Genomic DNA, 18,250 nt, shown 5'->3' on the forward strand with positions numbered 1-18,250 from the left:
GCATGGAAACGCTTTCATATGTCTTAGAGGTTTTGAATATAAGATTTCTGAATCATATATCCAAAGATACCTCATTCAATATTCCCCTATAAACATAGATGAAACCTACCTGTATGTATGAATTCTGTCAGCGAATTTTTGACAACACCTCAAGGGCAGAGCCCATTGTATTTTCAGCTTCAGTCAGTGGTAACGCACCAATTTGTGTTCCCTTAGCATACGTAAATCCACGTGGGCCCGACTCCAGCTCTTAGCCAGGGAGGATTACCGCCTTAGCGACTTGATGCGCGAATCCATGCGGACAGACCCTATCACGCCCATCCTCACAGAGCCCCACCTTCTTGCTCTAGACCGACGCGTCCGCATCATCCTTGACACTGTGGAGAAGTGCATCAAGAAGAAAGGGGTAGAAAAGGTGCTTTTAGAAGATCTAGAACATCTATAGTGATACTTATTGATGATGTTATACATGTAATTCATTCATCTGTAAAAGGCTTCCAGGTCATCTTTTAAACATTCAGTCTATCTACATTTGAGCTGTAAATTTGAGGTCCTATTTCATAATTGATTACTCGTAAATTGAGATTTTGGTAGCATTTGTTTGATAATCTGTACAGAAATTTTTGTTTAAAGAGTTTATCAGATATATACTAAATGATATAGAATATATATATATATTGATATAATGGGTGATTGTTGCATTTTAGAGTGTACTTTTTAATTGTATTATGCCTGAAAAGGGAGTACATTATGTTGTACTTTTGTTGTTTTCAACAATGACATTGTTGAGAGTTCAGATCATCACTGTCATTAGAATTATTTTACAAATATATCTTTTTCACTAAAACAAGTTCACATAACATCAAATTAAATGTTTTTGTGATGAGAGTGGGGTAAGAGGTATTTGTACTGCCACAATATTTTACTACTACTCGGAGCAATATAATGTACATATACAATGTACATGTACATGTACATGTAGTAGATTGTATTTGAATTCTATGTCATAAAACTGTAAAAACTGAATGTTGACATTCTTGACCTAGATGCATTTTTTGATTTGAGATTGTCTTGCCATTTTGATGATAGAAGTCTATTATGTCCATGTAGAATCTGATGTACATGTCTTAATATGATATACAATACAACATTCCTACATGATTGATGAATTATGTAAATGTATGTAACATTTTTACAATGTCATGGACCAAGACACACTGCCTAATATTATCTACGCTCATTTCCAAATGAAGATTTGTTGTAGAGATACTGTATTATTGTAATAACTATATAGATAAGTTATTGCCAATAATGATTTGCCTTGAAAAAAGATTTTCATATGGTAAAAGGGAATTTTATTTTGCCGAGAAATTCCTAAGCATACCACAGAAATCACATTGAGTGAAAAGTACTTGAATTCATTTGTGATCTGATGATACTGTAATGTAAGTCATTCCTAGTACCACAACAGACATGCATTTAGTGACATAAAATGAGAATCTGATAAAATGATTGTTATACATGTATGCTGTATCCAGCAAGCATACATACGTGCAATGTATCATCATTGAAGCACATTTCTGTCATTATATCCACTCACATTTTGCATATGTCAATGAATATTATGCCTACTGTACCTATGACGTAGATGTTGTTTGAAACTGGGTAAAAGCCACATGTCATGTGCATGTAGTTCCATGTTTTTCATCTACTTATACTGTAAGCTTTGGTCTAATAATGGACTTTTTGGTGCTCTTGATCCCCCAATAGGGGAAGAGGGGGCAATTTCGCTGCAAGGCTTTTACATTTATTATTACCATTATGTGTTTCAATATGGAAAGAACTATAGAAGGTGACAAATATAAATCTATGAGACTAAAAAAGTTAGTGTAATCTTAAGACAAAATGCTTGCGTGCTTCCAACATAGAGTTACACGTATTGGGTGTGCTTTTTTTAAATTGACTTAGTCTTTGAAAATAGACTTCTGTCAAAGGACCTTGACACTTGCTTCCAGCTGAAAAGATAGAATTATTACACATTTAATCTAACAGCAACCATAAAATTAGTTGGTTCGCTTTTACGTCCATTAAAACAGCAACACGACATTGTACATTTTTAAGGATTATACAATAGTGATGCATGATCATAATGATTAAGAATCATAGAAGATCTAATCTTTAGAACTTGATCATTTTTTACGAATTTTCATGTGTATTTTAGTCCTAAATCATAGTTTGGAGGATATGCTGCTGTTTATTAAGTCAAATTTCTGATGACGTGTAATGTTTTGCATATGACCGTGTACAATGTGTATTGTACAAAATGAGATTGATATTATTAGTGGCGAATAAAGTGTAATTTTTGCACAAAAGTCATGTGTTTTGTGCTCACTAATTTTGAAGATATAACTTCAGTAAATACATGTAACTTTGCAGAGAAGGTCCCTAAACTACATTGTATATCCAGCAGACAAACTGACCAACGAGTTGGTGTGATTGGATAAAGCAACAAGGAAACCAATAACGTGTTTATTCACAATAAAATGAATAATAGACTGCTTACAAAGAAGTTTTCTCACCAAAGTCTTACTTGTACAGCTTCCTATGAGAGGAACAAGTAAGAAATGCAAACGATATTGATCTGTTTATGGCAAACAGGATATGAAAATGTTTTTGTTACCAAGAAAAGGATCAAATTGATGACGGATGGGAAGAAATAGGCAGAGTATGTGCATGTAGTTACCACTATTCATTGGAATTTATAGACTCTGAGACACATGCAGATCAGCAAACTCTCAACAATCCTGTTTTGAAATGGTAGAATATTCAATTTCATAATCTTGTTGATTCTAGCGTTTTTTGTATGTTAAATCGTGTTGCATCATTTCCATCTTGCTATGCTCCAAATTTGGGAATTTCGCTTCTTTCTCAATGATCAATTTTCTTCTTTTTTTCATATCAACCCTATTCTTGCAAGAGAATGTCAAACACAATGAATTTTGTGGTACCCGAACAAGAAAACATTTGGTGCATCAAAATACAGAGAAAAGTAAATTACAATTTGACTAGATGATATATAATAGTAAGCACACAATTCATACTTTACATTGAAATTCACGTAGTCGTTTACAATAGTCTCACTCTGATGACACAGAAGACTACCAGTCCTACATTATGTGCAGTATACATACAAGTCTGTGATACATTATACACAATGGAAACCGTCTACTAAGATGACAATGGCCAAAAAAAAGATAATATACGCAAGTTTGAAAACATCTCTACAATCAATTCAGATTAGATATGTGACATACTAGTATTACATTTCTAACCACCCTTTCAGTGCAAAGTTAGGCCATGTTGATTTGATCATATGGATGACATCCTCTGGGGACCCCAAAACTGATGCGAGCGTGCAAATAAGAAAAAAGTTGCCTTCATTATGAAATCTACGTGGTCAGGAAGGATGAACAAAACTAAACACACAGAGTATGCCGAAATATAGATTCTTCATTTTTGTTCTTTCAAAACTTCTTATTTGACTTAAGCATTTGATGACATTAGTATCCGTTTTCCGAATCTTCTTCAATTTACATCATGTATTTTCTCACCTTGCAGCTACTATTACGATTTACAGTATGGCTGAAAACATTTTTTTGAAACGGACGAAATTGATGCGCGCGCGGATGTCATCCATATAATCACATCAACATTGCCTTATCACAAACAAGTGCATGCCATTGTTCAATATAGATAATGGTGTTTACTAATTAAACATATTCCAGTTCATTTTCCAGAGCCACAGCTAACCGGCTGTCAATCCGGCGTTCGTAGCTCCGTCCGGTTGCGCCAGTTTCTTTGTCGGTCACTGCGCCAGCTATGTCCGCCCTCGAGTCATCGTCAACCGCCACCTGTCCGGGCAAGTCCCCCAGACTCTCAACCGACTCGGACACCAACTGGTTGTAGCTCATTGTGACCTCCAGAAAGCTGGTTTGAGAGAAGGAAGTTTCTGTGCCTGGTCTGTATTCGGCTGGCCCAGACAGTGATGCTGACTGCCCCTCCAGTAGGCAATTGAACTGTCCATAGGTGCCATTCTCAAAATAATCTGGCATCATGTCTTCGCCCTAGTATGTAAATAGAAAAAAAATGTATATGAATGAATCTGTTACTACGAACATATAATGAAATCAAAATATTCTCAAGAAATGATGTCTGACTTATCATATGTTACAAAGTAATTTGAAAAATTGTTCAAAAGGACCACCAAAAAGTTGTCATATTGGCCAGGTGGTATGGTCCGTATGTAGAGGTGGTAGTACATGTACCTGTACAGGTTTGATTGTAGTTACCTTTGCCTACAAGGTTACATGGATTGTATGTTTTCGGTGCAGTGTCTTTGTTGACGGCACAACTTGAGAAGTTGTGGATGGATCCGTATGATATTTGGTAGGTGGATTCGGAAAATGAGGAAAATCTAGTTTGATAATGGGATTCCTAGCGGCTTTCTATGGTACTGCAGCGGAACTTCCCATTTTGATATCTTGTGTTCTGGACATGCTATAGTCCTGACATTTAATTTAGTGGTAGCTAACGTTATAGGTATCTCTTGTTAAACTTTCTTTAGCTTACCATGGCAAGAAGAGAACATGTAGACAGAATAAGTATTGGAGCAAAAAAGATACTCATGAAACTTACTGAGAAGTATTTTGCGGTGTGGTACTCCAGGTCATCAATGGCGTTCTCCTGTTGAGCTTCTGGGGTGATGTACATGCGGTACACCGAGGAGACAAACTGGTCAATGCGCTCGGGGAAAGTCACCTACAAAGAGACAAAACATCAAACAATGGTTGAGAATGATTGTTGATTTACTTATCCAGTACACTACACCATAGTCCAAAATCATGCAGTTTTTGTACAGGTTTTGTAATATATATAATGCAATAATCAAGATACAAATGTACCTTCTAGCAGGTTTCAAGTGAACTGCAGATTGATACGTGAATCTTTTAATGATGCTGTCCTTCAACTACACTTAATTGCCATGGTTTAATGTCACTTGATGTTAACTTACTTGATGTTACTAATCATTTACTGCTATTGTATAAAAATGTATAAGGTGTAGAAGTATAACTGCAACTCACATGATATGTATAGACGTGTATAAAAGTGAGAAAATCGATTTTTTAAACACTAGTTAGAATGTTACCTCAATTTGTTTAGCAGCCACATAGCAGCCCTTGTTCACACGAGGCCCTCTAGCTTTTTTTACCAGACCTACATCTGGGGCTACTGTCGGAGCTGGCGAGAGCGGCTCTTCTAATCCAAATATCTTCTTGACACGCTGAAAGTAAGACATTTTCTCAGCGTATTTTCTCTTGAAATACGATCAGTTATTTTGTTGACAACTTGAAAATGGAGAACTTTGCTTCAGTTTATGTAGATGAAGGTTTGACATGCACGTAAACAATATTTAAAGATAATTCAATCTCTAAAAGTGTATAGATAGTAGCACATTGCTTCCGAACGTTTCTAATGGTATCCATCGCTTTTCTTTTCAGGGTCACTAGAATGAACTGACAGAATGAGTCAATACTAGAACAAGACGTCAAAACATCCGGGAGTGATCTCCATATATCATCCAGTTGTAGAGATTGATTGGCTTTATATTTATCTATTTTAGTCACATGCGTGTGCTTGATCAAAAATATTGAATTGTATGTGAAAGTGGTGTGCAAATTTGAATACTTACCCCCAGCATGAAATCCACTATTTCATATTCATTCGATTGCTTGTCATTGTCTCTCTTAACTTCCTCAAAGGAGGTCGTCAGTACTCCTGTAGATGAGGAAATGCAAAAGTTTTTTCATGTTAATGAGTATGTTTTGCAAGGCATCGTTAGTATTCCACGCACTGTATATGGGAAGAACTAGGTGAATTCCCCTAGCTCTTTTCAACAAGTACAATGAACGGTGGATCGCAGCTTTATAATTACATCCCAGCCTAAGGACAACGAACCGCAGTTTCGTAGCATGCAGTTAGGTGAGCAACAATGGCTTGGATTCAAACCTTCAATTTTGGGCCAAGAGGCAGACTTTTGATTACCACACACCCCACACCAGAAAAAAACACGCACACTGCATGCTTTTTGAACCATAATTTTATCAAACTTACCGATAAAGACGTTGAGGATGACAAAGGCCATGGATAGGGTGAAGGTCACAAAGATGATAGTTCCCATGAATGGCTTGGCCGCGATGATCTCATCAACCTCGAAGTAACCCATCGTCGTGCCAACCAAGGTTTCAAAAGCGTCGACAAAGCTCGAGAAATCCTTGAGGTGAATCCCAAGGACCAAGTATCCCAGCATGGAAAATGACACCAACAGTACACCTGAAAAAAGGAAAATAAGACTTTCATTTCGGATGTCTTTTTTTTTCTTATTGATGGGAAAGACTATGGTTTGAAATACAATAAGTTGCTTGTGTAACAAGGGGGTGAATATAATTTCTATCAATATTTGAATGTGCTCGTGTGATTGCTTCATTCATTAAACATCCACACACTTAAAAAAAGAGTACGAATACGTAGTAGGTTGCTTGGCTTACAATGTTTTCTATAGCAAAGCCTAAATGGTGCTACCATTAGCAATACTTGAAAAGGCATAATGCTTTACCTCAGTTGAGGATGACTCACGGCTTTACCTTATTTTACCAAACATGCTAAAATGGAATACTTTTAACGAGTCTGAACATATGCAAGCACGTTGTTAGAACGCCTCCGAATGTTGACTGGAATTATATATGTTCATTCATCGGTGATGCAAGCAGCATTCGTGGTCCGTGTAAGAAATAATTTATCTCTGCACTCACCAATGATGATAGTAAATGCCGTCAGTTCTTTTGAGCAGTGTCGGATGGTTGAAGACAGAAGGGACATCCTTCGGTTGAAACGCAGCAGACGAAACAGTTTCAGGGTGGCCGCATAGACCAAACACGCAACCAGATACTCGTACAGCTGGTTCCAACCAGTCACATACTGCAGGTTGACGTAGGTGCTGTTTCTTCCATTGGCCCTGATGACATTAGAATATGATTTATGAACATGAAATACCGAAAGACGGTCCGCTTCCTTTGAAAAATTGTGGTATGTTTACCCTTGGTTTGTTTTTGTCATGAAATCTTCACAAGAAGTCATCGTATCAGATTGTAAACGTATATCATTCTACCATATAGTATTGTATTTTTGATTTTTGAAATTTGTCATCATATGCATTTAACGGTTGAGTTGGTATCCTTAGACAAGGAAATCAATATCTCCAAGTTTTGACCAATCACAGTGATTGTGACAAATCAGAATGAATGTCCTCTGACTTTGACCAATCACTGACCTGCATTTTTTACCAATAGATGTCATCTACACCAATCAGTGTCCTGTAACTCAACTGTGACCAACTAATGAGCTTCATTGACTAATTTTGCCTAGTGAAAGGAAAGGTATGTAAATTGTATGTCTGTCAATCACTTTGTCCTACCTGGCAAGGTCATCCAAAAGACTATTGGTGACAACCAGCTTGTAGAAATATGCCACAATCGCAGCAATGGAGACGGCAATCACGAACAGTTCTATCCAGTTCCAAATGTCTGCAAAGTACTTTGTACGATCTCTGCACAGCTCTCTCAATTCCCTACAAAACAAAAAAGATAGTGCTGTCTCTCTAGTATTTGCATAACCTATAAAGATTTGCATAACATTTGCATGGTAATTTGCATAATGTGATGTATCTGGTCTCCACATAAAACAGTTAGTACTTCAAATTACATGAAAAAAAAGAGTTCCCAAATCCCAATAGAACCAAGTAATATTACAAATTTGCGTTTCTTACCTGTACATAAAGTACAGAAGGAACCCAAAGTAGACGACTTGGCACACAAGCTTTAAGGTATCCAGGCTCGAGTAGTAGCTTAGGAGCCGTACAGGGCTGATCTTGTAGGAGGGCATCATGTTTCCAGAGGGAAGAACTTCCAGAAGAAAACGAGCGTAGCTGAATAGATTCACCTTCAAATAAAATAATAATTTCTTTGTAATTATTACGGAAGAACTTAAACTAGAAAACATGAAAACAAGAATGAAAACATTTCTAACAAGTTTTTATCAAATGTTAATTCTAATAGCTATCTTACATTGACATAATATGCAATTGTCCATTTGATATCTGCCTCAACCTAAGGTGTGTTGAAATTCCCAACTTAAAGACTGCTGCTTTTTCCAACGTTTTGAAAGATACACTGTAAGATTGATATACCTGCGCATTGTAAACGGAAAATTCCACCACAACGGCCCTAGTGTTTCTATCCAGCCATCCCTCATGCTGTAGTTGCTGCATCCTCTGTACCAATTCCTCCTTGTTTCCATCTAGATGTACAACATATCCTCCCCCTGTGTAGATGGCCATGATACCTTTTTGCACAAGATGACAGGTGATTAATTGATATTATCATATTGCCAGACTGTGTAGACCAATAACAAGCCTCCATTCTATTGGTTATACTAGTACAGCCATAACCATGCACGGGGTTAATGAAGAAGAAAGCTAACAGGTGTATTATTATCGCCATTCAGGAACAGTTGTGGGAATTGATGTTGCCGGATTCTGTTCTTACCATGATATAAGTGGGCATTCTATCAAAGCGCTATTATGCATTGTCTACATCATGTGCAAATTGCAAATTGATTTTGCAGTATTGTTCGTACAATTTTACAGTAAAAAATGTTAATTTCAAAGCTTCGCCATTCAAGTAGATTTAAGTAATGAACAATGGCGCTTAGATAAAACAAGTAGCTACTCTGCATGATTATCATGTAAATGAACTTATGGCAAACTACCTACAACTTTCTTAATTCTACAAGCTATTGTAATCTTAGTAGGGGTTAATCCGATTTTCTCCACAAAGCAACTGACACCTTCACAGAGATGGCTATACGGAGGTCATTCTTAAAGCCCTTACCTTCGAATGGATACGACTCTATCTCTCCAGACTGTGTGTAGGAATACTCCAGTCTTCCAGCATCAGTACTTCGGTTGTAGTTATCATCTTCCCATCCGGGTCTGTAGTTCCCGTGCTCTTCGATTTCCCAGGAGTATTCGGACGTGCATGTCAGTCCCAGGAGTGGCACAGGACTCTCACAGCCACCTGTCATTATATAGGAAATCATGGGTGAAAATGAAAACGAAATTGTAGCAATAGAGGTCCTGACTATTCACCAATGAGTATACTAAGTAATTCAAAGGAAGGAGAGTAAAATTGTTAGAGAAAAAAAAATCCGTTTGAAAAGATCTTTTTGATAATACCGGTAACTTCTTATCTTTCTTTTCTTTTTTCTGTTATTTTGAAATTCCAGGTGGGTATTCTTTTTGATTTAGTATCTAAGCAGAACTTTTTAAGCAGGATGTTTTTATTTGAATAGAAAAAAAAAATCCACACTCGTTGTGGCAAACTGTTGAGGACGTCGACTCAGTGATTTGTTGATAAATAAGCTTTGTTTTGGTCCGTACAATTCAACACATAATGTACTGATGATGATTCACTGTATTCTGCAGCTCAGGTAGTTGTAATGTACTGGCTGTAGATTAACACATGAACAAAAACATCTAAGAAGTCATTAAAAATGGAAACATTACGCAATACTTTATTTTAGAAAACCTTCAAATCCTACAATAGGGGGCTTAAAGCATCTGCTCACCTTCTTTAACCCTTAGCTGCCTAAGAATGGCATACCCCACCAGCATGGAGATCTTGTCAGCCACCAGCGGCCCGATGTTGTCTGCAGCCTGGCTGTTGTACCATTGACCAGGTTGCAGTCCGTCTAGTAGCGACCCTTGAGCCCAGGACCAGAACTCATCTATAGTCTTTATCTGAAGGGAACATATTCTTTTAAATGTTGTGTGTGTGATAAAATTGTAATATTTTTTTTTTCAGTCTGATGTCAAATACACAAGAACCATATCAAGTTTTTACTGGCGTTTAAATTGAGGGGAAACGTGTAGCAGTCTGAAATGATTAGCCCCTAACATGACTAAAAGCTCTATGGGCAGACTCAGTTTTTTTCCTGAGAGTTTACCACTGTTTTGTATTGATGATGATGATGTTGTCAGTGTTCATGCACAGCTGTGTGGCCCAAGGGATAAAGAAACAGAGATGGGTGCTGCCCTATACATCATGTGAGATTGGGGAGAATTTGAACCAGTGTGTTATCTGTCTATGCTCTGACCTGTTCAAAGTTCTCTAGAAACGTTTCCTGTATGGTTTGGCGCATCCTGTAAGCATTCTCGTCCCGGCTGAAGTAACTGATGACCACGATGATGAAGATGTACATCAGATAAACCACGATCTCCCTGTAGGGACAACAGTTAGCCAGGCTGCGCGGACCAATAACAAGCCTCCATTCATATTGTTTATACTGCAGCTATGACGTCATAAACATGGGTTAATGAAGAAGAATGCCCTACACTCGTAAGAATGAGTTAAGAATGAAGAAACATTTCGAACAATGCCAGTGTTAGTTTGACATCGTTAAAGATCAACTTTTCCCTTTGAGTTAACAGTGACATAGCGCCTGGTCTGTGACCAATAACCACTAAATAATCCACCGAGTGAGCAAGCTATTAGGGACAGCCTGGACGCGCATGATGTTCCCGCGGCCATTTCTGACGGACCAGAAGTTGGGACGTGCTCAGACGAACTAGGACGCTCTTAGTCGGCGTCCAAACAGTTTCGGACGATTTCATTTTCACAGAGCACTTTAAGCCAGGCGTTATGTTAAGTCAATCTAAACACCAATGAAAAAGTGGGCATTAAGCGATCTACCGTACCCCCGTGTTTTTGTGTAGTAATATTCAACATTTGGTCCTCTGCATGTAGACAGTGTAAGTGACACCCCTACATAGTTTTGATTTTGAGGGGGAGAGTAGACGTTACCTTATGATGCTGTACATCTTGAGTTCCTTGTTCCTGAGCGTTCGAGCAACTTCAAGTTCAGCTTCATCAGGGGGAGCCTGGTCTTCCATTGAACTGTGATCTAGGTCATGACGAAATTAATTCTTAACTGATAACTATCAAGGATTATGCATACAATAGATGCTCCGTTCGTGTTTAATGTGTCTATTACTAAGACGTATAAGCTATCAATTTTAATACATGACCATGAGTTATTCAGCCTAAAAGTGCAATAGCCAATTCTTCATAACCCTGATTGAATAACAACACCACAGAGTATACGTAGATTGATATTTCTTCGTTCATATCATTTGCAGTTCGTCTTTATTAACATGTTCCCTTCCTCACTTCATTAATGGCGTCAGTATAAATGTAGCTGAGTGGTTAAAAGAGTTGACCTCGGATCGAGAGATCACGGGTTCTATTCCTGGCATTTCTTTAACCTTCGTCACTTGAATCTTTCAAGATGTATATCTCACCTGGAGTGAGGTGCATAAACTCCTCGTCTGATTCCAAGTCCGGGTCCATCTCCATCTGTTCTTCATCATCATCATCGTCATCATCATCACTGGACTTGATGAACATGGCGACAAACAGACCCAGCAGGAAAACCTAACAATAAAAAAAAAACGTTTTCTTACTAAAAGATGGTAGGTTATTTTATTCTATCAGCTTGATCACCAGTATGTTCTACTTGCCTCTTTGCTCCTGTGGCACAGACAAGGAAAGTATAAATCACAGTAACTTTCTAAGATATCTGACTTTATGGTGTATAATGCAATGCTTAAGTGGCACCTCAAGACCTAATGTTAAAATGCCAGTTGTGCACAAAAATTAAAAGTCGAGTAAGTCAAATAAAAGACCGTACTGATATGTTTCATCCACTGACATCGTGTACTACCCATACTCTTATCAGTAAGTGCTGTGGGTTCTATAACATGATCAACAGCAGGATGTGACAGTCCTTAAATGTCGTCCCTCTGTCTTAAAATGCTATGAACAGGACTGCAATCCTTTCCAGACGTCTGCTAGTCGTGCGAGCGACAACAGCTAGGATTTGAACTCTCAACCTCCAAGTCCAGTGGTTAGTTTACTCAGATTTTACCAGTTCTGAAAAAGTGTGTTGTTTTGTGGTTTAAGCTCCATTACCACAAAACTAAGCCAACACAATTTAGAAAAATGGTTCTACTTTGAGACTATCTATTGCCCACCAATGTCCCTAACACTTGCCTTGATTGGTTGAGTTACCAGGACGGACGAGGAAAAGGACACGACCATGGACGTAATCCACTTGGTTGCCGTTTCATTCCCAAACTGGATCCCGTAGAAGATCACAAAAGTCGTCGACGTACCAACCGCCAAGATAACGAGGATCCAGGCAACTATGATACCCCACCAGGGGAAGCTGAACTTCTTCTTCTTCTTGCTGTTGTCTTCTTTCGTATCAGACTGGAACGGTTTTCTGATGCTTTGTGCACTATCGGAAACAACTGTGTGGTTGAAAAGATAACATTAGTATCTGTAAGTTATGGCATTTGAAATCGGGGAGGGCAGATAAGTAATGCTCTCAATGGAATCATAGCAGGCTTTCTGATGACTCATAAGACAACGGTGGTATTCCATGGAAGCAATCACGCTACATCTTAAGTCTGCCTTCAACGATGGTATGTCATGGAGTAAGCAGAGCCTCCAAATAAACAAGGATAGGGAAAAAATACATTGTGTAAATGTTTTTACATACTTTAAAAAAGATTCTACAGAACAGGGCTCAGAGAATTAATGAAAGGTACGAGTATTAGAGACATCTGCACGACTTATTTGCTATCTATAGGATGTAGTTTGAATAAGAGGGGTATTCTAATTTGGCACCTGTGGAAGAGCATGTTTTATTGTCTGTGTCCTGTTGCTCCAGTGCTACCCTAATCCGCGATGGTCTCTTCCTGCGGGGGCGGGACTTGCGGAACAGCTGGACGATAATGAGGTTGATGGGGAAGGTGATGAGGTTGGACATCAGGCCCACACCGATCTGAAAACAATGACGCGAATATTATCATTATTTGTATTGTAGATTCGATTGCTTGAACTAGCCGTGTGTGTGTTATGCAGTTAAATGAAACCCCATTGCACTAACCTAGGTACTTGCATCATGTTTTACCTTTATTATTAAATTCTTCGTACTGATGGAAAGCATCATCTTCAAAAACACCAAAGTTTCAGCACCAAGGAAAGGGCTTTAACAACAATGATAGAATTTGTAGCTACACATTATGATTTCATGGATTTCATGAATTGATTTTGACTGAAATAGACAGTTGTACATGTAGTCTAGATTGAAACATGTCACCATTAAGTTAGCTGGGTTGTCTTGATTGGTTGGAATATTCAAGTACAGCCTCCTTTTTTATCTTATCCTTTTTCTTTAATGTTAGGCCACATCCTGTTTTAAATATATATTATTCCCCTTCCAGGGGTCATGAATATGCAATATTTATTCATTCACAGTGGGAGTTCTACAATTTACATAAATCTTCTTATCAGCCCCAACCATTAACCCTTCCAAAAGGTGAATGTTTCATTCTTTTTGATAAGTACTAGTGCTAAGGGTGGTTTCTATACCTGCTCTGCGCTGAGTATCAATGGTCCAATCCTGATGGCATTGGAGGATGGCTGGTCAGGCAGGATCCCGTACCACATGGCACTGACCAACATGGCGCACATCAGGAGGGACAGACAGGTCGCTAGGCGCTGGGAGGGGTGGGCCAAAATGGGTAAATATTATGTATTGCATGTAACTTGTAATTTTTTTTACATAAATTGGAGTATAAACATGAAAACAGAACCAGAGGGCGGGGTTTATGCATTGATGCAAACAGTTCTAATGAGTGGATATAGTCAGATTTAAGTTTTCCTTCCATCTTTTTGCTTTCATCTTGTCCCCTTTTGTGCTTTCTACTTCAAAACGCACACAAGAACCGAGGTAATATACTAGTGTGGCATGACTTAAAAGAAAATTTACAGACTCTAATTGATGATTGATGATAACTGTTTCAAAAATTAGAACCTCTACGTCCAAAAGCTTGAAGAAATAATTCCTGATAGACTTATTTGGGGGAAAACACTAATTAATCTTTCCAAAAAGCACGGACACTTGTTACTTTATTTACATGTAAATATATCTTGGTGTTGTGAATACGCACTGGTGTCCCTAGATGGTGTTTATAACCTCACTTCACAAGATTTACCTGAAGACGTGTGAAGCGGCTCTGGGGAGGTCTCAGGAAGACTGAGAACCAGATGTGTTCGTCTTCAAGATCCTTGCTGGTCTTGGAGGTGAAGAGGTGTTTGAAGGACAAGGCCTGCTCTCTACCAGCCACTGGTAGCAGACGACTCACCTAAGGTTACATACGTCATAAATAAATGGGAAATGGGTAGTGGTTGAATGGGCTAATGCCAAAGGTGCGAGTAGTATATGGTATACTAGATGTGAGTCATTATTCAGGTGGACATAGTTGTTGATCATCATCATGTTATTCATGCATGCTACATAATGCAAGTCAGAAATGTTAGTGTACCCATACAAATGTATGTATGTATAGACATGTACAGTGTGTAACTATCAATGTAAGCAGATGCTGCTACTGATACTGTAACAGACATGTATCAATATAAGTGCAAAGGTAAACAGACAATGTCTGACTCGAATTAATTGTACCACGTGTTTTGATTTCTATAGCGGTTTTCCTATCAACCGGCATTTTACAGCTTGTGAAGTCACGGACAAGATAATCTAATATGCATGTCATTGAGTACCTTTCCATCGCCCTTTTCCACAGCCAGCCAACAGTTACCGATGAACATGTACTTGGATCCGGACAGTGCGTCCCTCACGATGATATGACGTAGGAACCAGGATGCATGGTCTCCACCTCCACTGTTGTCGTGCCACACTCGCATGTACATGATGTTTCCAAGAGGTCTACAACATCAATCAAAGAAACATTTCTGAATGATATTTTTTTAAATCATAATTAAGGTTATATTTACATACATATACCGAAGCATAATCTGCTTAATTACGTATAAGCCATGCCTTATTGAAACTCTACATTTCAAATGAATGTCAAAACGTATAGTAGACTAGACTTTTGTTGTATCTTACCTTGCTGTAGACAGGAGAAAAGAGTCCTTGCCACCCCGCCGCAGAATCCTTCGCTTGGGATCTTCCAGTTGCCGTACTCCTGACTCACCTCTCTCTCCATTAAGTACAACACTAACCTACAAACAAGTGTTAAGGCAGTATTCTGTTAACATTGTATCCATCATATTCTAGTTCACTACTTTGATTTGCTTCCCTGCAGGCTAGTCTGGCACCCGTTATGCTACGGTCACATTTGCACCGGTGCTCGTGGGGATGTAGTCCCGACCGGGCCCCGAACCCACAGAGTTGTCCCGGTGGACTGCCGGATAAGAGGAGGGGGCTCTCTCGGTGTTCTCATTATTAGCTGACGGCATCTATTCGTTACCGGGTCCCGGGTTCATTTTAAGTCCGAGTTAAAGAAATGTCGTGGCCTGGCTGTGCCCACAAGATAGCCAGGCAACCGCAGGGTGTTCCGTGGGTGTTACGCTCGAAAGTAAAAAAAAACAACAGCCCGTTAACTACACAATTTGTGAACGAAGCATTAATAGGGGAAATTGTGTTGAAAAAGTCCAGCAACCATTGTGTACCACGCTGTTGGATATTACGTGTGTTGCCGTGCATCCTGTCGTGAAAAAAAGCTGTGTACTTACCTTTGACTTTGTGCCACAGCCCTTCCATAGTCCAGTGTACACAAAAATTTCATACAGGTATCTGTCTCCTGGTTGGTTGTCTGGTAGTGGAGTCAGACCAAGCTAAGCAAATTAAAGGAAAAAAAATTCATTACCAAATCTACTATGTAAGGCTTTGTTCGCATTTGTAGAATGAGATTTGAAGGAGATCTATTCTACATGTACTTTATCAGATGCGAATAAAATGTCCTGTATACAGCCATTGATGGAAACGTTGATATGACGTGTTATTATGTGCATGTATTCCGTTGCAGAATTTCATTAGAAAGTCATTTATCATGCAGTTATGATAATTCTCAATTGTAATACAGTAATACAGTAATATCTACAAAGTTTATAAAACTCAAAGACGTGTTCTCGCGAGACTAGGTCATCCCGTGATCAAGATGTACAGTTGGCATCGAAAATTTGGAGGTGCGTATCTCATTACCTTTTCTTAGTCACTGATTGATGAATATTCTAGTAACCGTTGAAGACGGATGCTTTAATTTATTTTGTTTTTAAGTATGCAGTAAACTGGCCATAGATTAATAATTGAATATTGAATATTTTGTATGCATTACAAGTACTAACAAGAAAATATTTTATGATAAACGTGGAAGTGACAGCCAGCGATGACACTTAAATCTTCCTATCATTTCTATATCTCTCTCATCCATTCTTCGTGCCCATATTTCCCCAATGGCAAATATGACGTAAATGGTGATAACGATAAATAATTTGATATAATTGTTTATACATAACAGGTCCTAAGAAGAAAAGATTTTATGATAAATGTGGAAGTGACAGCTAGCGATGACACTAAAAATTGATCTTCCTACCATTTCTATATCTCTCTTATCCATTCTTCGTGCCCATATTGCCCCGATGGCAAATATGACGTAGATGGTGATAACGGTGACGTATGTCGTGATGTTGTCCAGGAAGGACGCGTTGGCAAAGACATAGCTGAAGTCGATGGGATTCGGTGGGACAAACAGATCACTAGCAAAGGACGTCAGGTGGTTACACAGGCACTGGGTGTGGGTACTGTTTGAAGCATCTCCAACCTGTGGTCGTAAAGAAGGAAGAAGTAGGGAAGTATGGTTAACAATTAAAAAAAACAACTTTCTGACGGTAGCCATGACTTATATTTATACACAATCATGTTAAAGTTACAAAATACTTTTAGAGGGTATCCATTACTATTGTTTATACATCATGTTAAAGTCCCAAAATACTTGATGAATCTTACATGTTTTTATGGGATTTAGACATTCCCAATGTATAACACTGTATAGAATATGTACATATTCATTAAATGCCTTTAAAACGGCAGGAATTTATTCTGCAGCATTAACATAGGTTTTGCATTTACACACATGCCAATTTAGGGACTATATCAGGCTCCAATGTGTACGTCAGAGCGGATACTGTATCCATATTATTCTAAAGTGTTCAAAATATTTGTCATAATGGCTTGCTAAGGAAAATTGGTAACAGCATTTTTGCAGCAAGAAAATTACACTTTGTTACATGCATTTGTTTTAAGAAAAAAACCTGCATCAAACAGTTTTTATATGTTGATTGTTTGACGCACAGAGACAATGTTTATCATACATACTAAATGCCCCTACTAGCTTCTACAGATATAACGTTAACGCTATATGTAGCTGGTATCCTGTAAAATGCTACTACATTAACATGTAGTGCAAACACAAAAGACAAAAGAGAATGTTTTCTTTAAACCTGTCGTAACTTGATACAACCAATACTACTAGCATATTTGACCGTACTTTCTCTCACCTTACAGCCTGTGGTATCCCAGTCATTTTGTGTATCATTCCAGAATATACACTGTGACACGTAGAACAATAGGGAGTAGTTAGAACTGAAGGTTGCGTAATCTGCAGTTGGTGAAAGCGTGGCGACTCCATCCTCTTGGATACCGACATAGACGGTGCCGTTGTTGTCTTCTGGAACAAGGTCAGGGTCAATGAAGAGTCGATAGAATCCATTGTCTGAAATAACAACAAAAAAACAGTGCATTTAGATGTGATTGAGGCTTTTGTTATAGTTGTAAACCTGACACCTCTGTAGTTGTCTCCGATGGGGCTATCTTGTCTATGGTCTGATGTTCCATCCACTGACCACCAATTATAACTAACTTTGAATTCATTGTTAAGTTAATGGCACTTTGATTTCGTGGCATGGTAGAAATCATGCGTTTGCGGTACCTTTGAGTTCCCGTTTGAAACAATTATTATATAGCTGTAGTTCCACACAACAGAAGAAGACTTTAATTTCAGTGTGATGAGTCCGCGATGACAGACATAAAAAGATGCACATTATCTGTTATGCACCAACAAAATGGCAGCTTTCACTTTTCCGAAGGTATGGCAAATTTAAGTGTTTCCCCTTATGTTAAAATTTCGTGTATCCAAGGTCTA

At 38.4% G+C, this 18,250-nt stretch overlaps 4 protein-coding genes across 6 annotated transcripts in view; 1 reads left to right on the forward strand and 3 right to left on the reverse strand.

The window, feature by feature from the left end:
- Positions 1-2,372, forward strand: part of LOC136439964 (extracellular serine/threonine protein kinase FAM20C-like) — a 30,757-nt gene extending 28,385 nt beyond the window's left edge. For both annotated transcript variants that reach the window (XM_066435663.1, XM_066435664.1), the window contains one exon: positions 217-2,372. In XM_066435663.1, coding sequence (XP_066291760.1) covers positions 217-445 — 229 coding nt within the window. In that variant the 3' untranslated portion in view covers positions 446-2,372. The remainder of the gene's footprint in view (positions 1-216) is intronic.
- A 1,172-nt stretch (positions 2,373-3,544) lies between these two features.
- LOC136440563 (uncharacterized) lies at positions 3,545-5,830 on the reverse strand. 2 transcript variants are annotated; one of them, XM_066436634.1, is made up of 4 exons: positions 5,750-5,830; positions 5,207-5,341; positions 4,696-4,818; positions 3,545-4,124 (listed from the first exon to the last, which is right to left on the reverse strand). In XM_066436634.1, the coding sequence occupies exons 1-4, from the start codon at positions 5,756-5,758 to the stop codon at positions 3,771-3,773; spliced, it is 621 nt and encodes a 206-aa protein (XP_066292731.1). In that variant the 5' UTR covers positions 5,759-5,830; the 3' UTR covers positions 3,545-3,770. The 2 variants fall into 2 exon arrangements, with proteins under 2 accessions (XP_066292731.1, XP_066292730.1); XM_066436633.1 differs by lacking the exon at positions 5,750-5,830 and having other exon boundaries at positions 5,207-5,369.
- On the reverse strand, positions 5,827-11,121 carry LOC136440637 (polycystin-2-like). Its single transcript, XM_066436711.1, has 11 exons — positions 10,977-11,121; positions 10,270-10,393; positions 9,742-9,913; positions 9,006-9,191; positions 8,303-8,457; positions 7,883-8,055; positions 7,532-7,684; positions 6,870-7,072; positions 6,172-6,390; positions 5,993-6,000; positions 5,827-5,835 (listed from the first exon to the last, which is right to left on the reverse strand). The coding sequence occupies exons 1-11, from the start codon at positions 11,063-11,065 to the stop codon at positions 5,827-5,829; spliced, it is 1,491 nt and encodes a 496-aa protein (XP_066292808.1). The 5' UTR covers positions 11,066-11,121.
- Positions 11,122-11,432: 311 nt separating this feature from the next.
- On the reverse strand, positions 11,433-13,005 carry LOC136440642 (polycystin family receptor for egg jelly-like). The gene is made up of 3 exons (XM_066436729.1): positions 12,864-13,005; positions 12,243-12,484; positions 11,433-11,606 (listed from the first exon to the last, which is right to left on the reverse strand). The coding sequence occupies exons 1-3, from the start codon at positions 13,003-13,005 to the stop codon at positions 11,433-11,435; spliced, it is 558 nt and encodes a 185-aa protein (XP_066292826.1).
- Positions 13,006-18,250: the final 5,245 nt, after the last annotated feature.

Source organism: Branchiostoma lanceolatum, chromosome 8 (assembly GCF_035083965.1).
Source record: "Branchiostoma lanceolatum isolate klBraLanc5 chromosome 8, klBraLanc5.hap2, whole genome shotgun sequence".
NCBI classification, from domain to species: Eukaryota; Metazoa; Chordata; class Leptocardii; order Amphioxiformes; family Branchiostomatidae; genus Branchiostoma; species Branchiostoma lanceolatum.